Raw genomic sequence first — 25,694 nt, 5'->3', positions numbered from 1 at the left:
TTTTGTAAAACTTTTGACCCAACAATGAATATGCATTATTTTTTATTACAAAACTAAGTTCCTTCTGATGCAATTTGTGATATATCTTTATATAAACATGGTGAGTTAAAGCGTAGATTTATTACGCTGGACCACATACAGTAACATGCGTCTAGAAGAGCGTTTTATATATATAATTAATACTCGCCTGGAATGTACCATTGTTTAACTAAGCCATGAAACTCGGCAAGGAAAGAAGGGCCTTTGGAAGGGGCTTTGGAAGGGCTGGGTTAACAGGTCCGTCCATCCATGGAACCATGGAAGAAAGCTGGCGTAAAGCCTTGCCGGCGGCAAGGCAAAAAATGGAAGATTTAACATGCAGTCTACGTTAAACTTTCCAGCTTTTTGATTGGCTAAAATCTGACTTTCTTGGGGATACGTCGGAAGTGAACCTATCAACTCACAGGACACAAAATGGAACTCGGCATCGTTTTCATTATAGCAGCGAAAATCTCGGGCGTCAGCCAATCGGCCATGCCTTCAAGCAAACCAAGCAGGCGCTCTAGAAAGAAGTTGCCCGCTATGGAACGAACGAGATCACTAACTTTTCACACAAAAACATTTATCTTCAGAAAATTGGAATCTTGGAAATTATGAACGGACCTGTTGCAATACATTTGTATACCTGTTAAAAGCCACCGAATATAGTTATGCGCCAAGTGGCCGAATCGTCAGAATATCTGCTTGGTACGCTCTTGCATCTAATGATTGATACCATGGTTCTTGTTGCTATATCGACCCGGGTTCGAATCCGAAGAGGTACACTTTTATCAGTTGTCTTTTTTTTCCTTTTGAAACATACATTTGATATAAGAATACTTTTGTTTTACGACTACAACATCAAACCCCGCATTTCGGACTTTTTTGTTCTGCATTTTTTGGTAAAGAAACAGAGCTTGCTTGTGAATGTAACGTTACCGCAATAGTAATCAGTGCCGCGGTAAGAGGGGGGGGGGCGTGTGACGGGGTGGATTCGCGAAATCAAAAAGTTGCTACAGTGAAAATTTAGCGGTCGACTAGTGACCGTTAAAACCGCCGGGAAACATTATGCATTTTCACAAAAATGTTGCCTCTCTAGTTGATTTTTATTTTTAAACAAATATACATAAGGAAAATATAGATAGTGGCCCACTCAAGTTGAAACAACTTATATTGGCAGCGCTTTTAAAACAAAATGAAAATGGCATTTAATTGAGAAGAAAGACAGAAAGATAAAAACAAACACAACAACGAGTAAAAACAATTAATTGGGTAATGGGAGGTTGAAATGCAAGTCCTAATTCTCTCCCTCGGTGATTTAGGTATATAGGACATGGAGAAATAATCATTTGGGGCGAATAGTCACGATGGTAAGAAACGATCCGTTTGTACAATGAAATTCTGTGTTGAGCACATAATCATACAATTTGTGGCAAGTTACAAAAAGATTTGGTCTTGGTTCAATGGCTAGGTAGACAGACAGACGCCTTGTGTATTTCATTTCACCTGCTTCTTCTCCTTCTCCTGTGCGCCGTCGTCCTCCCTGGTGTTGATGACGGAGGTGACCATGTTGACGATCTCCACCGCGGCGCTCGTGTCTCCTGCCTCCAACAGGCCACTCAGCTCCGAGTCCGTGTGAGCCAGCATAGTCGCCGCGTCCTCCATTTCCTCGGGCTCATTAACCTACAGATAGGGATCAAATCATACTTTTTAAATCTTTTTTTGGCATCTTTTCTTCAGCATCAAACATGATACCACTAACGATGAAGGTTAGACATCTGAGTAATAAGATTCGCCAAAAAGCAATTACTCAAAAAACTGGATATGATTTTGAAAACTCTCAAACGTTTCAGATAGCATTTAAAATCTTTCGACAGTGTCTGACAAAAGATAGTGGATGCTATCTGAAATGTCTGACCGTTTCCAAAATCATATCCATTTGCTTGTCAATGAGTTTTAGCGTATAATGCCACTATTAAAGTGTGTGTCAATATCCCACAACACTTTTGTGTGTATATACTGATTGCCATAAGGACAAATTCTTTGAATGCAGGACTCAAGACCAATCTAACCGCATGTACAACTCACCTGGACCGTTGTAGTTGTCCTTGAGCTTGCCCCCTCGGTGTCAGAAACTGTGATGACGATGGTGACCAGATAGTTTTTGTCCTTGTCTCCAAGTGGCAGGTATATAGGCGGAGATTTGCTGTCCATACCGTAATAAACCATACTGCCTGTCAGGGGAAGAAGGAGGGTCATCTTAGGTCACCTTATCCTGCATACATACGGGATGCATATATGTAGTACCTGTATGTTGAACCAGTATCTTTATTGGTTTGGGCCATTTCTCACCTAAATGTGGCATACCGCAGCCAACCACATTGTTGGGGAAGTAAAACTGCAGCAGCAGCACGGAATAGGTCAAGTATCATTGCTCTGATTGATTGACCAGGAGATTACAATGATCAGATCACCGCAAAGCAGATTCGCCACCTAGCTGCGCCGCAGCCGACCGATGATGATGATGATGACGATTGATTGATTGACCACCCCCAGGGGTTTGGGGTTGGTAAATTGGCAACAAAATTTTCAGCAGGACAAGGGTTATAGTACATTGAAGTTCCTTTTTTGACAATTTTCCATGACATTATTCACAAAAAATACAAACATGTCCACGCAAGCGCCAAAAATGTTACAGTTAACATCCTTTCTTACCTTGCGACGCATCTCCGGTTCCGGATTTCTCTTCCCCAATGAAGGCAAAGAAGCGGTATTTCAGGGGTACGTTTTCGTCCGTAAATCCGGAACATTTGATCTGGAACAGCGTTTCCATCACAGTCCCAGAATCCGGAATGACGGAACACGTTCCCAGAGTTGGAGGGGCGTTGGTGGTGAAGCTGTAAAGTGCGTAAGCAGACGCTCCACTCCAGCTGAAAACTATGGAGAGGCACGCAGTTTTGTCAGAATTCCCGTTGCCCTCTCGGACATCGCAAGCTTCTTAGTTTTCTTAAGATGTACAGCTTAATGCAGTGGTATTACAATCAAATTACATGGGCATGCACGATTAAGCGTCCTTATGTTACAAACATACCTAGAGCGTAGGCGACAGATACTCTGTTTTTTAACAGTTTAAGACACATGAAAAAGTTGTTTTGTTTCCTTTTATCATCACTGATACCTTATTATCCAAAATACCCACCATCGATTCGCAGGGTGAATGTTTCCGCTACGTCTGCGACCTTGAACGTTTCTGCCTGTACCGACAGAAACGCCTTTTCTCTACCCGTGAGTGTTTCTGTGTCCCAGTCTACACCCTGCTTACTGTTCCCTGGCTCCGGTACCAGGCTCCACAGGTACCTGGGGCGGGTCTCGGGGGTACAGTCCATACACCTGCCGCTTATAACCAGGCGCTCCGACGGGTTCAAGTACTGTCCACAGTTCTGCAAACACCTGAGGCAGAAAGTTAATAAGTTGTGGAAAATCTTATATTCTATTTTGTTACCAACAACCCGCGTGGATTGGTACTGACCGTAGTGAATGTTTTAATGGCTGTGCAAACTCTAACCTAACTACAAAATACCGATTGTGTTTTCTTCAGGCCCCCTTTCCACTGGACGGCGATCGCGCTGCGCTCTCACTGCGATCTAAAACGGGGGTGTGTATACGTCAATTTTATACTGGATGTATCATATAAAATGGTAACGTTTACTGAAAAGACAACAAACCGCACAAGGTGTAAAAAGATTGTTTTTTTTTCTATACAATTCGTTAAGCGATCTGCCAAATCTAAGGTCACAGAGAGAGCGCAGCAAGAGCGTCGTCCTACTGGAAAAGCTATGAAGAAGATAAAAGATAACTCATGCTATTCAAACGTAAAGAATAGATAGTCACCAGATTCCTTCCAGAGTAGGCGGATATCCTTGCAAAACAACGATGGTCTTCTCTGCAAAACTTCCCGAGGGTCTGCCAGGCTTGGTCATAGAAACTCGGAACACGTAGGATTTTCCACCTGAAATTACAGCGATATTCAGTCATGGAATAGCCTTACCCTGCCAAAATAAACATATGACCTTAAATTTAGTTCAAACTAATCTAAAAGAAGATATTGATTCTCACTAGATTAGCAGAACATTATCATGAAATAAAGTGATCAAGACGATACATCTTAGGTTTAATTTCATATAAACGTTTGCTATTTAACACTACAGAATAAGGTCCCTTGCTTAAACCATTAGCTGTTGTTCGATTTGGCGATTTCTAATCGCTCCGACAACTGTTGATGTGTGCAGTTACCCTCTAATGACATCGCTGGAACGACTAGAACTGGATCAGAGCTGTCTTCCACTGGCCAGACCATTCCAATAAGTCCCAGGCATCCTCCTATATTGACATGGGTGTTTTAGTAAAATACCACTCTCCGCATACTCTTCTATAAAGACTGAAGGACATATTTCATTCGATTTACAAAACTGAAGCCTGAGATTAACAAATCATGAACGTTCAGAAGCACTTTTTCCCTCGGCAATTCCTCTAGCGTTCCCACAGAAACTGTTGACACAAACCCACATATAGTGGAAGACCGATCAAGCTATTACCTGTTGTTTCCTCGTCAGAGTCATCAGGAAAGGTCTCATTTTCATGTCGGCACTGCCATTTGTACGTCAGTCCGCTGGTAGCGGCAGACACGGGGGCGTCTGGGTCGTACGAGCTGGAGGCGTTTATATGGAACGTCGAATTCCATCCTTGGAAGGAAACCCAAACACACGGATGTACATTTCGTAAATGGTGCAATCTACATTTTACGCACAAACTTCACTTCGTTTATTTGACCTTTCTTGGACAGGCAACCACCGCTAGAGATTACTTGCGTAATATAATCTGTATGTACATTTATGTATGTATGTATGTATGTATGTATGTATGTATGTATGTATGTATGTATGTATGTAGAGAAAAAACAAACATGTCACCTGTGGAAAGCAATGAGCCGCCAGATATCCTTGTAACCATGGGACTCTCCACGACCTCGAACCACGTGTAGTCTGAGTTACTAATCTCTGGTTCCGTATCATGCCCTTCGTGAATTTCCAGCTTTATCTCAGTCAAATAAAACGCCAGGATGTACCGCCCATAGCCAACGGTGTGCTTCGGTATATTGATCTGGTTACTCCCGTTAGCCGTGTTCACATTGAGCTGGATTTCGTTGGCAGGTTGCGGAACCGTTTGCAGCTCTGTCATTTCGTAGGCTTTCCACTCAAATGTCCTTTGTTTGACACCTGGACAATTGAGTTGAATGCTGACGATGAAGTCGATGTCTTGGTCTCTTCTGTAAGGTGCTGGGTGAGCAGGTGAACTAGTTCCTCCATCGTTTATGTGGACAACTGGCTTGAAACAAGGAATCAACTGCACGGTCGCGGTTGTTTCGGAAAATCCGGTAGAAATGACGTTGCTTGCGTCGAGCCTGACGCTGTATGTGTCGGCGTGGGGATACACGAAGGAGTGAACTGTCATGTGCATCTCCGAGAGGCTGAATGGAAAGTTAACCGCCTGGAATATTCGCTCAACTTCTAACAGCAGGGTTTCGTTCTTGATCGGTGAATCAATGGTGACTGGGTTCGGATCCCCCTCAAATAACTAGGGGGAAATACAGATGTCAGACTGCTAAAAGGAACTGTAGTTATAACTTAGAGCCGGATGAATTGAAATTTAAAATAGCGTCACTCAAGCGAAATTCCAAACTTTCCAAACATGCACATCACAAATGTTGATACAGTCGGTGAGAATTGAAATGGGCTGTTCTGCGGATGGGAATGAAGGTATTGAATTACAATTGACACAAAACATTCGTTGTTATGTCAATCAGGATATCAAAACAGACTAACTAGGTATAAACGGCTCTCCCAAGCACAGACCCAGTACTCATAGACTTGCCCACTACTAACGCAATGCTGACAAATACCAGAAAGCTGCTAAAATCATTATGGACGCGTTTCTCACCTGCATATTGATCTATCGTTTTGCTCACCTGCAACACATACGTACTAGCAGTTCCCGGAGTTTTGGCGAACACGCCAAAGTACACGGGGTCTCCGATGAACACCGGTCCGTTATTGGCGATGAAAAGGTCCGTTATTGTTTCGTACATGTCCACCTGCACGAGAAATAGAAATGTGGTAACTTATATACCGAACAAAGGAATCTATCGCAGCTTTGTAAAAAAATATTGCCATGAAAACCTTGCTTTTGGGTCAGATGTGGTAATCACGTCATTTACTACATACACTCAGGTACAGCTTTTCGTAATTATTAAATATTCCTCTCCTTTATATTTGCTAGGTCTGACTCATTCATTGTTTTTCGGCATACTCGAGACGATGTCAATGATTTAAAAAGTACGAAAAGCTTATCGCACCTGGAATTCTCCAGCCATGTAAGCATATTGGTTGACGGCAACAGCATCCACAAAAAATGTGCCAAGCTGGTTGAACGTGTATGACAGGTTCATGATGTCCGGTATCAACACGTCGTCCACATACCATCTGGGAAAAGGAAAACATTACCAAAAAACCTGATCCTCTCTGCCCACACATAAGCCATATTCTGATAATGTTTCTTAAAAGTAAGAAACAACAATTTCGGGATATTCTAAAGATAAACTGTGCTCAGATGTAAAATATTGTATAAAATGACGCCTTACGAAGATTCAAGCACGTCGTCCATCGTCCCATGTGGAACTTCGTACTCAAACTCCACTGGCATGAGAAGGGGAAGTCCTGGAAATATGCTTTCATAAGGTCCCTGTCCTTCTCTGTATACTCCTGGAATACAGACATTCAAAATCAGTTGGCTATTGTTTACGTTATTCATGACACGCGATCTATTGAGACTGAAGACAATGTGTTTGGAAATCTTACATAATAGTAGACCATTCTGATATTTTATTTTTTCTGTAGAAAGGCATGTGTTGTTGCAGCACCAGTAACAATATGTGTTCGAGTCAACTTCGCTTGTATGATGTGCTGATTTCCGTAAGGTAATGGCATTACTAATGCTCACCTTGATACAGCACCTGCCCGTTTTCTACTTGAGAAAACTTCGAATACGCCGTGATATTCATGTACAAGAACAGGAAATCCTGCGTCACGTATACGGTTCCATTTATCGAGCTGACCTGAAGAAGAAACGCGTGATGTAAAAAGCCAATCATAAGGTTATGTTAAGGAGTATATGCGACATTATGATAAACGCCTTGTAAACCCATTTCTGTACAATGTTAATCACGTACCTGATTGTATACCGTGATGTAAGACACGTAGGATCCGGGTATGAACAAGTGAATCACTGCAAACCTGGGATGACTGGGACTGTACACATCGCCGACATACACCTCTGTGTCTGTTAATCAAAAAATAAAACAAATGAAGGAAACACCATTTGCAAAAGGGCTAGTTGGTTTAGTCACTGTTGAAGAATTAGAAGGAGGTGGCATATTGTGGTTAGGGTTGTTAACTTAGAATCTTAAGGTTCTGGGTTCGAATCCACAGTAGGTCCCGCTTTTGCGTCCTTGGGAAAGTGACTTTGCACTATCCACGCTCGACTCAGGTAAATATGAATACCCAGCTTTGGTTATGGACGTCCTCTGGGATAGGACGTAAAACTGCAGGCTTCGTGTTTTGATTAAGTAAAGCCATGTCTTGAGCGCTTTGAAGAAATTAAGCCATCACACTTATCGAAATGAGTAGGGGTCCTTCCCCTGCAAATGATAAGCAGTGTGGGTCAACAAGCGGAGAAAGTTATAATGCAAAAATGAATCTTTAAAACCTGTGCAACCCTTACCACTGGTTCCATCGCCGTAAGACACGTTGTAGTACAGATCTGTTGGCAATTGGGCGTCCAGCAAGGAGATGTCTAAGACCAGAGGATCTGGATACGTCGAAAAGCCAGACTCAGGAATATGGATACTCGTTACAGGATACTGTGCTGTCATAAGTACAGACGAAACTGAATCTGACACCACGTTCGTTCCCCTGACTGTTACATTGGATATCTCCTTGTCCTGAAACGTGTGTGTAAAGGTGTAGAGTTGATAGTCTGACAGGTTGTAAGGCACAAGATGTTCGTAGAGAGTCATGTTACCCGCTTGGCTGTAACTGACGAGAGTTGGAATCTCGAAGCCGATGCTGTCGCCGATGCTGACGGTGTAAGAGGCGTTGAAACCGACCTGTTTGACGAGGACGAGGAACCTGACGGGATGCTGACACACGGCGTAACCGGTCGGTGGGGACACATTGTCTGGTAACTGACTCTCTGTTCCCACGTGAAAAATGTGTACCCCGTGGATGCACTCTACAACAGTGACTGTCAGCTGCCTCGTCTGATTGGAATATTCGTTGGTAGCGTTGCCCGTGATGCTGTAAACTCCTTCTGGTAACATGAAGGCATTCGGCATGGTGACGCCATCTAAAGTCCACGAAGTAGACTCTATGTCTCCTGTAACCTAGAATTCGGCAAGAATTTAGAGGATTAGAGAGGGTTTTTTTTTTGCCAGCTGCCAATACGTTGCCATTATTACTCGAACGGCCTAGAAGTTTTATAAACGGGTGTACATCGTCTACATCGCATCTTATCATTAACACTGTGCATATTCTACCTTTATCAAAGTTACGTTATGCCCTCTATCAGAATAAGGGCAACACATAGTCAAATTTCTTTGTCAGATTGTTTAAACCACCATTCCATTCAATGCATATGCAACGGCATAAGATTAGTAACAAGTGTTTATGCATATCATTAAACTTATTACCAACAGAAAATATCGCACATCAAAGGTAATTTTCAATTCTTTTATGAGAAAATAAAATTACGCAATATAATACGAGTCGGTAATTACTTGCAAAACCACGAGGGTGATGACATGGTCTGTAGCAAGGTAGCCATTTTGTGCATCATCAGATGTGACTGATATTCCGCCATGTTGGGTTTGGGTTGCCGCAATGGTGAGGGATGTCAGGATACCTGATATAGAGGAGACGTAAGATATAGTGTCACGTAATAATTGCAACAAAAGTATATGTTCGAAATCTAACGAAAACAAATCCCTTCAATGGACATTTATGGCCTCTTAAGTATGATATATATGTCAATTATATGGATTAGGTTTGCATGATTGGCTGTTGTACCTACGCAGTCCCATCCATTGCTGGACAACCTGTACCCCTCGTTGCAGGAGCACGTGAAGCTTCCAGGATTGTTGTTGCAAATCTGCTCGCAGTTGTGTGTCCCCACGTTGCACTCGTCTATGTCTAGGAGTACACAGCACAAACACATGTATAGTATATAAATTTATCAAATTATTATCATATGATTTTCACATTGACGCTGACAGCTTAGCCTAGACAGCTAAGGATTGATCGGTGTTTAGACCTTTATCAAGTATCCATAAACGGCATATGTACACAGCCATAGTATATGTGCGTGTATATCACATTTTTACACTGTATAAGTGGGGTTTAACATGCAATACGGGTTTGCTGTACCTATATGACATGATGTCCCCTCCCAACCGGCTTCACAGCCACCACTGCTACACTTGCCGTCCTTGAAGCTACAGTACAGGTCCCCCAGTGCGCAGCGACACGTGTACAGACAGTCAGGGCCGTATGTACCAGCATTACATTCTACAATAACATGACATTATTGATATTAGTTGTTGTTTTTCTTCATGGAAGCCTAAATTAGCTGCCACGATATTTTCTGCTACTTAGTTGAGCAATGTTCACAGAAGAATAGCCGTACTACGTGTGTAAACGGGCAAATATGATGTTACGGAACCAGGAAGGAAAAGTAAACAGGCCTCTCAAACGTTAACATGATGATTTAAAGCCACCGCACAATTTAACTCACTTAGTCTTATAACATGGCATCATGGATGGCTTGATGATGGCTTATCAGCTGAGGCCATCAGATACTGTGTAGATTTTTTTAAAATTTTAATAGATCATTGTTTTTAAACGTACATATTGTACTTCTGTATGGGCCATGGTAAACAAACAACAACAACAACATAAAGATGTTGTATCACTTTTGATATATTTTCTTTTTTCAGCATATGACCTTTTACGTTCAACAATCAGTTCCATTGAATAACATTTGCAGTGCTACGAAAGAAGGACTTACTAGAGAAACATGGATTGAAGCTATCACTTGGATGAGTGAAACCAGTGTAGCATCTACATCCTAACGGATCCGGACCACAGATCGGCTTATAAAAGCAAAAACCGTTACATTTGGCGATACAGGAGTCCCCGTAGTAATTGTCGGGGCAACCTGGGGCAGGAGACAAGATGTGTTCCACTGAGCTGTTAACATTCTCGTTTGTCAATCTATTACGTAACATGGAATGAACATGAAGCGCATATGGAAAGAACATCACTCGTTCTCATTGAATTGTAAAAAAAATAGCATTTTTTCGTCGAAAAATAAATCGGCTTTAATTTCAGTGAAAACTACGTGGTTGTTTAGGAAAATTCCTCTTTAAAGCATAGCCAAAAAATGGCAACTTATTATTTCTGGTCCCATTGGTAATGCATTACAGGGCAGGTAACAAACGTTACCGGTAACGTTTGTTACAATAGTAGACTTTACCCTGTTTTCTTCGAAAGGACTTGCCTTATTGACTACATTATCTAGGTAAAGTGGACATCCCTAGGAACATTTAAAAAGTGGGAAGGTTTTTAAAGCAGGTCAAATAGAAAGCTTAGACAGCATCGAACAATGGTAACGTTTGTTACAGTCATTTCTGTACAACATTTTGTTAAGCAAGGTGGGATACAAATGACAGTCAACAACCCTTTCATGTTTCTTTAGAAAGCCAGAAAAACTGTACAGCGTCACAAAAACGGTCATTTCTTGTCTTATACGTGGATAATATAGCCGTGGCAACCATCGTACTCGTGGTGGTAACGTTTGTTACCGAATTTGGCAACAGGCATAAACCACCTCACACAGCCTCCAAGATCAGTGACAGTAGTGAGAGGGCGGTCAGAGGGCCTGGTTAGCTGGTTTCACCTACCGAACAATCATTCTGGGAACTGAATTAATATTGTTACATTTTTTGGCTACTATTTGAATTCTTCGTTTCTTCTCAGGCAACAGCCATTTTTAGGGGGTGAAATCCCACCGTGGCTATAATAATCTTCTAAGCCACCAACCAATACGAATGTTGTGGTTCATCTTTTGTAAAACATTAGAGGTTGTGGAAAATGAAGGAACCAGTGATGTTGTCTATAATTTGCTCCATATCAAGGCGTAAAGTCAGGCGACAGCATTTTTGACATTTAAATGAGAACGAGCCGCATATGGATGACAACATCGTCTTGCTTGTGAATTTGAAATATTCAAGCTTCAATAGAATATCAACTTTTGCAGTGTTATATCGATTACAGGTTAACTATGATAAATGGAGATGTTCTAAAATATGTGGACGTCATATACTATCTAATACCACCCGTTAAGAATTGCGCTTTGTGCATGTGTGTGTGTCTGTCTCTCTATCTCTTTGTGTGTGTGTGTGTGTGTGCATGTGTGTGTGCGTGTGTGTGTGTGTGTGTGTGTGTGTGTGTTCGTGCGTGTTTATTTATGATTGTCAACAACCGAAATTCTATATAGTTACGTATGTCGCAGTGTAGTCCGCCGTATCCTGGAAAACAGATGCATTGTCCGGTCTCGTCATCACAAACCCCTTGCCAGTGGCACTCGACACAGTCCCCTGTGCAATCTGGAGGTCCCCACTTCCCCTCCGGGCACTCTAACAAACAGGGCAGAAAGTTCAATGCGAGGCAAAACTAATTTTTGTGCACATACGATCTACGTGTACGTTTATGGGAACTTTGTCATTCCTTCTCCGTCAATGTCGGTGATTCTGTTGCCATATACTCTAACCACGGCACTAGTCTCAGATTTCCTTTTCATGTAAATCAAGAACAAATAAGTTACCTCTAACGATGAGCCTTACGATGCCCTGTTTGCTTTCACTGTACCTGCCCGTCGGGTAGCACTCGTACAAACCTTCATCCGACATCTATAAAAAGAAACCGCAAAATAGATAGCTGCTCAAACCATTCAATCTTCGACCAGCAGATTGATTCACAATAATATCTATTGAAAATGAGGCCAATAATAAAAATTCTGAACAAGCGTTTTCTTGATATCCACTCTTATTTTGCGTAAACGCCATTTTAGATGTTTCCTGAAGCATTGCTTTAACCTCTTCTTGCAAATCACCACTAAAAATGATGGCTTTTTTTAATTAGTATCTTATAATGACCTGGACATTGGCGATGGTGAGTGTGCAATCATTGTCGACTTCCGGTAAAACTGTGCCATCCTTCTTCCATTCTGTAGAACCGTCATGGCCGCCAGGAAGCGCGTTCGCCAAGAACATCTCAAGGGTGGCACTTTCGTTGATATTCACAGTAACAGTAAACCCCTTGGGTCTATAGTATGCTGTGTGTGAAAAGAAGGAAAAATAGGGCCAACTGGGAGGTAGATAGAAATGTACAGTCATGTGCTTGCGTGAACCGTTCATATCAACAAATGGTGGTTATAAAATATAGAAAGACTTCATGCATCAGCACCACGCGGCTTCATTGTACAATTGTTAAAATCTTATACGCAACGAGAGCAACTGCATGGAAGTCACGAGAATCATGCCATTCCAGCATTGAACATGATTTCTTTCGATACTTACCTTCATCCAACATAGCTATACCGATGACTTTCCGTGTTAGCCCATTACGGGTAGTTTTACAGGAATAGGCGTTAGTGCGAAAGCTGCCGGCGTCACGGTGGAATTCAATACCGTACGGTACCCCATCAGCATTTACTTTAGTCTTGTATTGCGTTCCGTATGTCAGGTAGCTGATGCTGGTGCCATAACCTGCATAGTGAGTATCCGGAGACAAGACATTTAGATGGCTCCTTTTCCTTACTCTTTTCTGTCTCGAAAAATAAAATCCTCAATCGACGTAGTGAACGTAACATATTAGACGATGTCCATGAACAAGTTGAAGTAGTTCGCACGAACTAACTGACCTGTGTCTAATTCAAGTCCGATGTGGTAACCGTCTATAGGGGTCAAACCGTCCATCTCAGGTCTGCAGTACATCGAAGGGACCCAATAGTACCCCATTGCTTGCCACTGCAGCTCCATGTACAAGTCTATCTTTGGGCCTGACCACGAGACAGAATATGGTTATTTCTGTGTGTCTGTGTGCTAGTATACCATACTGCTAACACAGATGTAACCATTTCAAGGTATTCAACGTTACTTGCTTTCTTTCTTTATTCTACTTTCTGTTAAGTTTCTTGAAAAGAAATGTCAAGAAGCGAGGAATATGATTGTTATGTAACCAAAGTACCCTACAAACAAGCGAAACAAAACATTTAAAGTTGATACAGCAAATGGTTGAGTGATCCCTACCATCGCAGTACTGCCCGTTGTCCTGAAGCGTGAACCCTGGCCAACAGGAACAGTTGAAACCTCCATCTGTGTTCTCGCACACTTGTGCGCAGTTATCAGTTCCGGCTGCACACTCGTCGACGTCTAATGTGGAAAACATCATCATGAATAGAAGGGTTGGAGGTCGATTATGTTTGAAGGTAAGGTAGACAAAAAGAAAAAAAATACCTTCAAACTGTCCTTAAAAACGGACGTAAGATATGCAAATGCGGTCTTATGACAGTCTGTTACTGAGGAATCCCGAGTTTTTTTAAAGGTACATGTAGCAGGAAAGTAAATGCTAATTCCCTTTCTAATCCCATCCCGCCGTGACGTGTCAACTTCACATGATACTAGCATAACCTTGGCTTCGGAGCACTCACCAGAAAAAGCGACGTGTAACTGCAGCATTAAGATGGTGGCCAGGAGGAGTCTTTGAAACATGGATTCCCGCCAAGACCACATATCTGTCTTGTACATCTACGAGTGATGGCTGTAGAGGTAAAGGAAGCTCCTAAATGACATCTCTAGAAATCAAAAGACGTTTTCCTTCGTCAACAAGTGAAGTAGACACGATCGAAGGGCAAACTTGATTGAGATATGAACATTCGAATATTCGAACCTGGAACAGACGTTCTTGTTCGATGCGTTCGATGTGTTCGAAACGTTCGGTTGTTCTGAACACGTCATCAGCACCAAGGACAGACAAGCACTTGCGCAATGTCAGCGCGCATGCATAGCTGCTGCTGGTATTTGATGTTCTTATTTGGACTTTATTTCATGTCAAAATATGGTAACCCGAGTTCCTAATTAATCGACACATATCTGTAACGTTATTATGGTAACGTTACGTTACGTTGGATATCTTGACTCTGACGTTACCTCTTCATTCTGTCTCAAAAGAAACCTAGGCCTTCCTGATGTATCTCACCAAGCCCCATATGATCCCCAAAAAGATTCTTATCCTACAGGGACAAAAGAGTGTAGCATCAGAATAAGTAGAACTCGTACTAATGAATTAGCTTCAACTGTTTTAATCACAGTTTCAGTTGTGTAACGTTACCAGAGAGTCACGGATTGTAACAGTGGTTTTAGCGTAGTAATGTGTATTGACGGTGACGTGGTTATTAGTGGCTCATGACGGGGTTGAACTCCACGACCTTGCTGATGGGAAAGGTCACCAGTTGGGCGATCTGCACCAAGTCATCAGCGGTCGGAGCCCGGATGTCCATGATAAGCTCGGCGCTTCCGGAGTTGCATGCCGACCCGCACGGGTCATTCGCACCTAGCGAGTCGTCGTGTGAGAAGTACAGCTGGGTGATGATCTCACGGTAGCCTGGCGCGGTCACGCTGGAATTACATACATACAAACAGTACATTTCAAAGGATTACATTGAACATATAAAGTTTCATACACACAATCTCACATGTTTACACATGCTAAACTGTTCGCTAAAATCTAACGTTAAATATTCCTAGAACCGCCCACTACTTTCAAAAAATACTTGCGACTAAATTACATTATATGCCTGACGGGAATATTTTCCGCAATAAGCAGCCAATGTTAAGTACAAAAAAGGCAAATTTTGATGCATTCGCCAAATTTTCTTCAAGGATTAATTTAAGGCAAATTGAATGTAGTTGTGACCGTAACGACAACTGCATTGAGTTGCTATGCGTTTTATCTCCTACTCCTAGTGTCGACGTCTAGCCACATTAGTTTGGGCTGTAAGGCTTGATCTCCTACTCCTAGTGTCGACGTCTAGCCACATTAGTTTGGGCTGTAAGGCTTGATCTCCTACTCCTAGTGTCGACGTCTAGCCACATTAGTTTGGGCTGTAAGGCATGATCCTTCAGATGCTTGACGGATACATGCTCACCGGTAGTGGATGTGTGCGGGGCGGTAATAGTAACCCAGCAGGTACTTCCCCGGCACAGTGGTGACGAAGCTATACTTGCCCTGCTGGTCCGCAGTGAACTGCACACGGCAACGGTCGTCATAGTACCTTTAACATGCCCCGGAAAGAATAATAACTGATATTTAATCATACATCAAGCAGGTGTAGAGAAGGTTTGCGTGGTACCCTTTAATCCAACACTGCACAATGCATATATAGTAAGGTTCTTTAGGCACAACCAAGGAGTACTTACTTCCAACGTTTCGGTGTCTATCAGACACCATCATCAGTGTAGATACTTCTTTCTGCTACTTATAGTCGATGTAGGTGGCGCTGCAGCAACAAGAATGCCGCCCCAAACGGGACTCAGCTTGTATCCCCCCTCGTCTCTGTTGGAAGTATTAAGTACTCCTTGGTTGTGCCTAAAGAACCTTACTATATGAATAATTGCCAACCTGATGAAGTTATTTACGGACTGCGCAGTATATATTTGTATGAACGTTTTTGTTTTGCTTTAGGAGTCGTCGTTGTTAAACGGTTCAACTTGTGAAATGGAGTAACAGGTCGCATGCGTGATATAAGATGCCTTACAGTCCTGTCTTGTCTGCCTGCCACACCTCAACGTTTGCGCCGTGCACAGGATGGCAGTTTACGTCATACACCTGACGGCGCATAGTGTCGAGGTGAAAATGCAAAAAAATACATTGTTAGACAAGAAGAAGGGTATAAGATTTGTCATTTGTGGCATTTAGTTCTTCTCGTTCTGTTAGACTGTAAAGGAATAACTAGTATATTTAGTTTCAACAAAGCGCATTATGATTCTGGCATGGTGTGTGGTGATACGAACTTGACGGTGTGATGGGACGAAATTTATGATTGAATGGATTTAGAAAGTCCCCAAACCACCCTAGCCTCTACCAGGCTTCGTGGATTGGTGGTCTAATTGTTTAAATTGGATAAATAGAGTCAATAGTACGTTAGAGGAGTCGGCCGGCCAGTACATACATTAGCCAAGCCACATACATACGGTAAGAAAAGTATAGTTTTAGCACAAATTGCCGCAATTTGTGTATATTTCTTTACATACATTTTCATTTTTCGTTCCCGCAAACTGCCCGGTCGGCACCGGTATGAAAATGTGACCCTGGCATCATCAAAGTTTGATGTCGCCCTTACCGTTCCCTTGACGAACATGTAGTCGTCGTCAGACGTCCCGAGGCACATGGTGCGGGATACAGGTGAGTTGGGCACGTAGTACGGACCGAGCGTATCCGCGGGGGTTACTGAACAACCTGTGCAGGTGAAGAACGTAATGCAGACCTTAGTAGAGTTGTAAATATAACGACATGCAGGCTTTTGTTGCAAAATAGATACAGCACGTTTATCTAAGTGACAATCCTGGTCCCAACACAACCTCTCGCTTTTCAGGGCATATCGGCCCCTCCCTAGAGCCACTTGTAAACTCCAGATTTTACCATTCTGAAGTCCATTCCCAGTGTCTGTACCGGGCACGAACTGGGCACAAGATGTGCCAACCAAGAAGAGCAGGGAGAAAAGCCGCGCAGACATCTTTCCCCAGGACTGAAGATAGGACAGCGACAATGTAGAAAGTTCGGACTCGTGTCCTTAAATATGTGACCGGGACAGGTGCGGTGCCTTTGTTTGTTGTTTTATATTTAGAAACAGGCGTATGTTATTCGCACACTCTTATCTCGTGCAAACAACACAGAACCCATGAGCGGTGGTACCCTACTGATTATATTATTTCCGAAAATTTGAGAAGTTTGCTAGTGCATCCGAAAGACAAGCAACCAGACCTAGCCAAAACTGACTGTGTTTACCGGCTCCCGTGTAAGAACTGCGATGAAGTGTACATAGGTGAAACGGGGAGGACCTTTGGGACCAGACTTGAGGAACACAAGAAAGAGGCTGACAACTTGAACACCACAAAATACACTAGAGCCCAGAAAAGAGTAGCACAAAGAGAAGACAAGAAATCCGCGGTCACGGACCACGTTGCTAGAAAGAACTGTGTTATTGACTGGGAGGGGGCAAGAGTTATAGATAGAGAAGACAACAAGAAGATCCGCTGGATTAAAGAAGCAGTCTGGATAAGAAAGTCCACCCCAGTGATGAACCGGGACGAAGGGGGGTACAAGCTCAGCCACGTTTGGGACAGTGTTCTTGCCGCTAAAGCGCCACCTACATCGGCTAAATATAGCGGCAAGAAGCAGAACTCCAGTTAGAAGCTCTGAGGAAGATGTCTGACAGACATCGAAACGTCAGCAGGTGAGAAAAAATCTGGTTGTGTAAGAGAAAATTCTTATGTCCTATGATTATATTATGTTTATTTGATACAACGTAACGTTGCCTCTCAATCTTTTTCACATAAAAGTTTATACAGAATAAATAGATCGAAATAAACAAACAAACAAACAATAAATTGCACCTATTGTATTGTCACTATTGTTTGATATTAGTGCTACATAGCTACCATTCGTGCCTGGTCAAACTTATAAGTTGGACAAATTAATACTGCCAAGGCCACCTTACCGATAAAGACCCCGGGGGTTCCTGTTTGCGTTGACGGTGTGACCAGTACACCTTGTTACGGGTTCGGAGTCTGGTATACACCTGGGTGAGAAAAAGACATCTGCTCTTATGTAAGATGTTTGGTGTATTGATCACATGTAATACTGCTGAGTCACTGGCTGTTTTTTTTTATATATATAACTAGAGTTCGGGGACCTCATACCTCCATGAAATATTTATTGCTTTTTTGTGGATGGTATGTATGTATATAGTCGGTTGTATTTGAGAGTAATGGTTATATGATATAAATGTTATGGGAAAGTAGTGGTGTATTTATTTAATGACACAGAGGATTTCCATCTGATTAGTAATTATCAAAATGTGTCACTTAATTGTGTAATGTGCGTTTAAGAGGTCGACGGCATACGGTAGCGTGGTGTTCCTTAAGCTTGATGTTTGGCATTTAAAATGTCTAAGGTTGTCAGCATTATTGAGATTCGACTATGTGCCTCAGAGCTGTGTGGTGGGAGGAAGTTGGGAAACTCAGAAAGAAGAAGGGATGTGGCCAACTTTAGTCAGATGGTGATTTGATTTTCCACCAATATGTCATAACATCAGCTGTTCACACGGTACAAAAACGAGATGCACACTTTCCTCTGACAGCCCTACACCAACTGTAAGATGAATACTTGGCGCCAACCCCGTCTGCTAAAAAACAAGTACCATTGGCTACGAAAGAGACAACTAACAACTGTCCCTTATCATAACAAAATCAGAACATCTGTATCGCCCATAAAACTTCTGACACCCAACCCAGATGAGAGGACCTAATGGCATTTTAATCCCTATGTCACTCAAATCAGCAGTACAGTATGTGAGATATCCATACCTGTTAAGCATTATCGTTAAATGTACCTCAACTTCTTACAATTATACTTACGCTTCACATCTCCATGATATCCTAAGCAGACATAAATAAAACTGATTATCATATCAAAAAAACTCGGGGTTCCCCAAACAGCTGTCACCTCACCATCTGCTTGGAGCTACGCCCATTAACAAACACATAAAGCACGATGCCTGTACCAATATATCTCAAATATAGGGGTGATTTCTGATATTATTACATCGACTATAACGACAGATACGGCTCCCAAAATCTCATCGATTCGAGCTTTCATCACACCCCACCAACACAACAAGTATGAAACCAATCCATCCAGCCGTTCTTGGGTAATCATCTACACAGACAGAGACACATAACAGAAAATATAACCTCCATTCCATGACATTTCATGGAGGTAAAAAAACATGCGCTACTGATAACTATGCTGACACAAACTACTTGTAAGGGGTTGTAACCGTAGCGATTCCCTTCCACAGATGACCGATCATTTAATAGGCGCGATTTAATAAGGCTATTTGTCATGTAGCAGACTTTCATGGTACCTAGATTTGAAATATATATTTATCTATGAAGGTTCAGTGTTGTTCAAGCGCCGCAAAACTGACCATGCCAAATAGGAGACAACGTTGTCTTTTCGGAACATACGACGTGTAGTTTGTTTTAGCAACTGAAGAAGAGGAATGCTTTCCCACATCACAAAATAGGAGACGTTGAAGCGCAAATGAATACCCTTTGAAGATACTACCCTGTCATTAGGTCATCTTAGAGAGCATTTTGGAAACTGACGGTGTAGTTAACAAACGTGTTGTGACGTCGATTGGGTGTAGAGAGATTCACAGATGTTCACATTTGAACAAGATCATTGGAAAACACCACATGACTGTCATGAACTTTTCAAGAAACAGAGAACAACGAAAATGCCACTAATCTCGGCATGTTCTTTGTTGTTTCATTCGAAGGAAAGTTGAAGTCATCTTAACTGCTCTCAGATATCAAGTGGTCCACCCCTGTATTACTAGAGTAGAGTTCCTCACAGTCCCTTCCATGAATTCCCTACGCCTGGCATCCGTTCAAACCGCCCCACCAGCCTCTACACCAGCCTGCGATGACTAAAGATTCCAGCAAGATAAGAATCTCGCGTCTGTAACCCCGTTTGGGGTCAAAGACTTTCCAAGATGGCAACCAGCGTGGGTATGGAAGACGCAAGTCCAAATGTTTGGAACCCTGAGAAAGCAGCGACCTTAGTTTAGTCGCACTTGGAGAACGAAGAGACATGATCAAGGGAACTACAGGTTTACTCTGGTGACGGTGACGTGATGATCATTAAGGAAGGTGAGGACAAATCGGATTCAATGTCTTTGTTCATCATATAACGTTACGCTCTCTGTTTTTTTATTACAATAATATATACTTGTATAGAATAGATTTTCCCGAGAGTTCTATACTTCCCATAGAATTATTTTCTGGTAGACTTCAGGAGACGTCAAATCTACATAAGCCATTCTCACCCTTACCCGAGTAACCGGTCAATTTTTTAATCGATGCACATTGTCTAAGTAAGTTGCTCTAAAACTCTTAAAATCCATGCTTCCAGTATATATCGATTGTTTCTTGCTATGTTACAGTGGTTACGTTCAATTCAAATCGTTTTCAGTCGTAAGGTAGCTGTTTCCGTAACATTCTTTATCTTTGGTGAAACAGTAATTATAAACCAGCCTACCCCTGACAGTAGCACTGAGATAAAAGAGATGTAAACAGATGACAGGATAAGAATCTCTGTGGGACACCCAACTTTCAAATAGGTAGATCTGTACAGAACCGTTACCTGTTGACCCTTAAATTTGTTAACTGACCTTCATTATACACAGGTATACAAAGTTCATGAAAGTAAATCATGAAAACTGCAGGAAACACTTACAGGAACCATCAAATTTATCAACAAGTGCATTTTATATCAAAACATGGTGGAGCTAGGTCCCTGTTGCACACTTAGATTTGTTTTTAATCAGTTGAACCTGACCTATAATGTCCCGACCTTGACTGAGTGAATTCCAGACCTCACCAGGAGTCCATTCCATGCACCCTCCCTCCATGCCTCCCTTGCTGACTCATACTTTCCAGATGTCTGCATTATTTGGGCTCATGTTCACTTGTAGGAACTTTTCTGGCATTCCAAGTCCTTGGTGATGTTACTAAACTGTTCATGAAACCAAAGGAATTAGACTAGTATCAGCTGCATTAAGTGCACAAGGTTCATTAAGTCAAAGTTCAAGATCTATGTATCCATTATCTGTAGTATTTTTCCAAAATAGATTTGCACAACTTGTGGCAACTTTCCTCAAATAAGACAGTATCATGTTTACTGCCCTAGACTGTTTTGAATGAATGAATGCTCAGTGGAATAAGATATAAAATGGTTTAACTCTCAAGAAACAACAAAAAATCTTAAACTATTGTCTGCCTGACCAATTGGTCTAATGGTCCCTCCCCATCTTTGAAAATGGAATAGCCCAATTAAAGAATCTCCCCTCCTGTGCCACAGAAGATGAAGTTACCACATGGGACATGTCATGTTATGCTAGGGATTACCTGGTATGGGGAGGGACACATTTCTATTTCACACATCATTAACTTCAACTGAAGTGGTTTCAACCACTTGAAGGGCACTTAATTACTGGAAATATTGTATTGGCCTCAATGAGTTGATATGGTTGATTAAGTACATATCTGACAGCAAAACTTGAACTACAAGAGCCCTGTACATGGTAACTAACTTCCTTGCCAACAGAATCTCTGTTTATAACAATGGGTCCCCCTGTTAATCCATGTAAACTGTGGACAGGATACAGCTGCTCTGTGGGATTACATGTCAGTAGGGACTAACCACCAATGGTATGGGGGAGCCCTGATTAGACAGGAGAGTAGGGGAACATGGTTCACAACGGATCGTCCCTTACTGGCTTTCAATCTCATGGTGTTAATGGATTTTTTCCTCATTAGTCTCCTAGCCTGTCTTATAAGAGTTTTAAAACGAGGAATTTTGATTTGATTTGATTGATTGATTTTGCATGTTAAAGTGATACACATGTCTATATATTAGAATGATAAAAGAAAACGTGCATTGGGAGAAAAGGGTTTAACAGGTAAGCCCTGTGCAATGCCACATCTCGGAATAATATAGACCTTATAATTCCAACATCTGCCACTGTCACTTAAAATCATAGTTGAAGATGTATTTCGTGTCTTTTGTGATGAAACTAGCTGGTATATATAATGACCTTTTCCATATATCCTACAATATGCGTTATGGGCAGTAACAATTTGATATCTTAGCTTAGTCACATCCATGTCAAAGTTTCTGGGTATGGCTGAATGATCTCTGTTCTACTTAGCCTGGATACCAAACCCTGGCTCGATCTCTATAATATCTATCAGGGTCTAACTTGGGGAGGGGGCCCAGGGTAGGATGCTGTAGGATGTCCTTGGTGGCATGTTGGCCCTAGAGCTGGTGAGTTGGGCTGTATAGGCCCTGGAAACAGTCTGGCATCCAGGCTATGTTCTATGGAATCTTGTTGTAAACTCCCTGGCAGATATAGACCGAGCGGTCCAGGCCCTCCAGTCTGTGATGAAATCCCTGACTGATCCTGAGGACACCATCCACAGATGTGTGCTGAGATGTGCACTACGGATGATGAAGAGCAGGCTCTTCTATGCTATCATTGACATCTGTCAACAATATGTACAGGTGCGTCAGTTGCTTCTTTATTGTAGCACATGAAATATACAACAGTACTACATAAGTATATTGAATGCTTGCTTTTTGTTTATTGATTTTTAAGTGATAACGTTACTTCACCTTTATCCACGGGGTAACCTATATGCGTTGTATTTCAAAAACGGTATTTAGGGACATCTGGTCGACGGATGGCACGTGGTTTCTATTGGAATGTTTCAAAATGTTGCAGTTTGAATCCACCGTCCGTCGACTTAGTATCCTTACATACCGTTTTTAAATACAACAGATATTGGTTACTCCGTGGATAAAGGTGAACTAGCGTTAACTCTATAGTTTTATCTGCAATACTTTCTCTACATTTTTATGGTGGTGACCTCCATGTCCAGCCATTCATCATGTTTTGGAATAAGCTGTCTTTCATCCCCTACCTGGTTCTCACCCCAGACCCTGGAGTTCTCCCTGGACTGGAGTGACAGTGCTCAGGTGGCCCTGATTGGTGCAGACAGCAGTACAGACCAGGACTACAGCTTCTCCAGTACTCCTCCTGGTCAGACAAATTATCACTCAATAACTTGTCAAAATGTCCCAAGAATTTTCATAGACAACTTGTCTTTGAAAGTTACCAGCATCTACATGAAATTCTACAAAAAACATGGTTACAGCAGATTTGCTGTATGCTAAAAATGTAACACCTGAGTAGAGCTTGGCATGGTACCATGCCTTCAATGGTCTGTTACACTTTTAAGTACTGCTAAGGCCACGTTGATTTGATTATATGGATGACATCCGCACTCGCACCAATTTTCGGCCATTTCCAAAAAAAAAAGTTTTCGACCACACAATTAATTGTGCAAAGCAGCTGTAAAATGAGCACAAATATTCCGTAGATTGAAAAAAAAGTATCAGAAAACAGATAACTAATGCCATAGAATGCCAAAATAAATCTAAAGTCAAAGAATAAGATGTGAAAGGACAGAAAGAAAAAAATCTATTGTTGGTTGGGGGAGGTACCAGTACAGAAAATTCAGGTCCAGAGGATCATTTCCAGGTCCAGACATGAACCTGGACCTGATTGTCTGTGGAAACTTGAGAACTGGCAATACTCAAAACAATGGTAATTGGTCACTTTTGCTACAAAGGAATCTGTTTGGTGGATTATTGGACTCCCACTGCATTTTAAAATCCCATCTCCATGTAATAAAGGCTAACTGTCTCTGTACCTTTGACTGTAGAAACTTGGTGCAATTGACTATAAACTCTACTTGACTTTGCTCTTGTTGTCTTCTTGGCCCCCCGGTTAGACCCCAAATGGCTGCTGACATAGTGTGTCCATTTTGTAATTGGCGAAACCTGTTCCTCTGTTTTTTTTTCCAGGTCTGTTTTTTTCGGATTGGTCCAAGAAGAAAAAAATGTTTTGCACCCGTATGATGTTCTGGTCCCTACACCTAACTGTTGGTATACCATACTATGTGTGTTTAGTCCTATGTTCAACCTTCCTGGCCACTTTGATTTCATACTGAAGGCAACTTTTTTTTTTGGCCAAACTTTTTTTTTATTCGCTCGCTCGCATCAGTTTTGGAGTTCCCGGAGGATGTCATCCATATAATCAAATCAACAGGGCCTAACTAAGTGTACTGAAACTAAATGTGTGGCCGACAAACTCTCCCTGTATGACACCTGCAGTAGTGCTTATCTAAGGTCCTCAGGAAGCCTTGGCTGCCAAGTAGATTCTCTGCTGGGCCTGGCTAAAAGTCTGGTTCCCAGGTAGTGTGTTGCATGTCACAAATAGTTATGTAATGTTATGTAACAGCTTCAGTATCATGAAGACTTTGAAGTGACATTGCCCCAAAATGTTGATAACGTTACCATTACGTGTAGACAAGCCAGTTCTACTGTGCCAGTGGATCAATAGTGTACAATTTGGTGCCATTGTTTAGTAAAAGTTTGTTATTTGCCTCTACCTATTTCAGGATAGCCCTGGTGCATGACAGGTTTCAGTAGCCTGGACTTCCCTTCCACAGCCTCCTCCCCCAGCCCCCACTGTAGGCCACCCCCCTTCCTCAGGAACCTGGAGGACAATGTTCCCAGCAACGCACCCTGTAGATGTTCAGGGAACTGCAGAACACATGAGCCTTCCCATATCTCAGGTTGTTTGCTTGTTGCCTACATTGATACATTTGTCTAACTATGTTCTAACACTAGTAACAGAGACCATTTGATAAAAAAAGCCATAAAGAATGTAACAGAGAACATTTGGTAAGAAAAGCCATAAAGAATGCCATTCACCCAGAGGGTATATGCAGAAGGTAAAACTAAACTAATTAATTAGAAGTATGAATGTGGGTTGCATTGTATTGACTTTCCTGATAAACTGTGAATGCAGAAACTTTCGCGGTGGTTTAATGTTCGGGTTTTTCGCTTCACCGCAAACTTAAAACCACCTCAAACATTTTCCTTGGCAGTACGAGACTACAGTGCATGGTGCTTCTGCGAAATTAAAACCACCGCGAAAATCAAATCCCTGTGAACTTAAATGCATTTACAGTATATTATGCCATTGCAGATGATGCAGAGTCCAGAATGCCTGAACAACCTGAACCAAAGCAACAAAGAATAGACCACCAAAACAGCTTTGACAATGACTGGTACTGTGGGGCTGATGAGGACACGATATCACTTGATAGACAGGTGCAGCATCCTTAACTTTCAGTAGCCTTCACATTGTGCATACAATCAGACTTTATATAGACGTCATAATATTCATTATTTGAATGTCCCTAGCCAAGTTGGTGGACAACTTGATTAAGCAACGGCATCTTCCTGTGTTTTACACACATATGCTGTAATCTAACATGGCGCAGAAGCCGCAGATGATATCAAATGGATAGCAATTCTGCACACCTTGTTGTTAAGTGTTTCATGTAGCTACAGAACGTTCATGATCATTATGAGCTAAGCCAGTGCATCATTATTACAACATTTAAAGTAGTTGAGGCTACTCCTGAGGAAGAACACTAAGGTTGTATACAACAAAGGTTTACTTGGATGTCCATCATGAGCGATGATGATGTCAATGGCATCTCAGGTATCATTGCAGTGCAAAGG

At 42.0% G+C, this 25,694-nt stretch overlaps 3 protein-coding genes across 4 annotated transcripts in view; 1 reads left to right on the top strand and 2 right to left on the bottom strand.

The window, feature by feature from the left end:
- Positions 1-14,213, bottom strand: part of LOC118413553 (polycystic kidney disease and receptor for egg jelly-related protein-like) — a 26,973-nt gene extending 12,760 nt beyond the window's left edge. The window contains exons 1-25 of the mRNA XM_035817079.1: positions 13,900-14,213; positions 13,499-13,621; positions 13,111-13,248; positions 12,767-12,955; positions 12,344-12,522; positions 12,013-12,097; positions 11,690-11,824; positions 10,195-10,344; positions 9,555-9,695; positions 9,198-9,320; positions 8,909-9,033; positions 7,855-8,515; positions 7,304-7,413; positions 7,075-7,189; positions 6,716-6,836; positions 6,431-6,557; positions 6,044-6,169; positions 4,989-5,652; positions 4,614-4,760; positions 4,312-4,398; positions 3,910-4,027; positions 3,218-3,468; positions 2,734-2,955; positions 2,107-2,252; positions 1,525-1,701 (exon numbers count right to left, since the gene is read on the bottom strand). Of these exons, the coding sequence (XP_035672972.1) occupies positions 1,525-1,701; positions 2,107-2,252; positions 2,734-2,955; positions 3,218-3,468; positions 3,910-4,027; positions 4,312-4,398; positions 4,614-4,760; positions 4,989-5,652; positions 6,044-6,169; positions 6,431-6,557; positions 6,716-6,836; positions 7,075-7,189; positions 7,304-7,413; positions 7,855-8,515; positions 8,909-9,033; positions 9,198-9,320; positions 9,555-9,695; positions 10,195-10,344; positions 11,690-11,824; positions 12,013-12,097; positions 12,344-12,522; positions 12,767-12,955; positions 13,111-13,248; positions 13,499-13,621; positions 13,900-13,996 (4,557 nt within the window). The 5' untranslated portion in view covers positions 13,997-14,213. The remainder of the gene's footprint in view (positions 1-1,524; positions 1,702-2,106; positions 2,253-2,733; positions 2,956-3,217; positions 3,469-3,909; positions 4,028-4,311; positions 4,399-4,613; positions 4,761-4,988; positions 5,653-6,043; positions 6,170-6,430; positions 6,558-6,715; positions 6,837-7,074; positions 7,190-7,303; positions 7,414-7,854; positions 8,516-8,908; positions 9,034-9,197; positions 9,321-9,554; positions 9,696-10,194; positions 10,345-11,689; positions 11,825-12,012; positions 12,098-12,343; positions 12,523-12,766; positions 12,956-13,110; positions 13,249-13,498; positions 13,622-13,899) is intronic.
- A 321-nt stretch (positions 14,214-14,534) lies between these two features.
- LOC118414380 (catechol 1,2-dioxygenase-like) lies at positions 14,535-17,031 on the bottom strand. Its single transcript, XM_035818400.1, has 5 exons — positions 16,890-17,031; positions 16,591-16,706; positions 16,006-16,076; positions 15,397-15,522; positions 14,535-14,866 (listed from the first exon to the last, which is right to left on the bottom strand). The coding sequence occupies exons 1-5, from the start codon at positions 16,981-16,983 to the stop codon at positions 14,644-14,646; spliced, it is 630 nt and encodes a 209-aa protein (XP_035674293.1). The 5' UTR covers positions 16,984-17,031; the 3' UTR covers positions 14,535-14,643.
- A 2,872-nt stretch (positions 17,032-19,903) lies between these two features.
- The window catches only part of LOC118413469 (inaD-like protein), a 9,011-nt gene continuing 3,220 nt past the window's right edge, over positions 19,904-25,694 (top strand). Inside the window, exons 1-5 of one of the 2 annotated variants that reach the window (XM_035816873.1) lie at positions 19,904-20,185; positions 22,444-22,598; positions 23,034-23,136; positions 24,560-24,736; positions 25,153-25,277. In XM_035816873.1, coding sequence (XP_035672766.1) covers positions 24,574-24,736; positions 25,153-25,277 — 288 coding nt within the window. In that variant the 5' untranslated portion in view covers positions 19,904-20,185; positions 22,444-22,598; positions 23,034-23,136; positions 24,560-24,573. Of the gene's footprint in view, positions 20,186-21,751; positions 21,997-22,443; positions 22,599-23,033; positions 23,137-24,559; positions 24,737-25,152; positions 25,278-25,694 lie in introns of those variants that run through there. The other variant, XM_035816874.1, reaches the window with a different exon arrangement.

The sequence above is a fragment of the Branchiostoma floridae genome, chromosome 4 (genome assembly GCF_000003815.2).
Source record: "Branchiostoma floridae strain S238N-H82 chromosome 4, Bfl_VNyyK, whole genome shotgun sequence".
In the NCBI taxonomy this organism is placed as follows: domain Eukaryota; kingdom Metazoa; phylum Chordata; class Leptocardii; order Amphioxiformes; family Branchiostomatidae; genus Branchiostoma; species Branchiostoma floridae.
Note: the sequence above shows the minus strand (reverse complement) of the source record. Positions and strands in the feature narration are given on the sequence as shown.

What these genes read in the sequence shown, in the direction of transcription:
- LOC118414380 (XM_035818400.1), bottom strand. Translation starts at nt 16,983, where the DNA reads ATGTCTGCGCGGCTTTTCTCCCTGCTCTTCTTGGTTGGCACATCTTGT. An exon ending in TGGGAATGGACTTCAGAATG is followed by an intron (nt 16,707 to 16,889) that starts GTAAAATCTGGA and finishes TCACCTGCACAG; the next exon opens with GTTGTTCAGTAACCCCCGCG. An exon ending in CCCGCACACATCCACTACCG is followed by an intron (nt 14,867 to 15,396) that starts GTGAGCATGTAT and finishes ATGTAATTCCAG; the next exon opens with CGTGACCGCGCCAGGCTACC.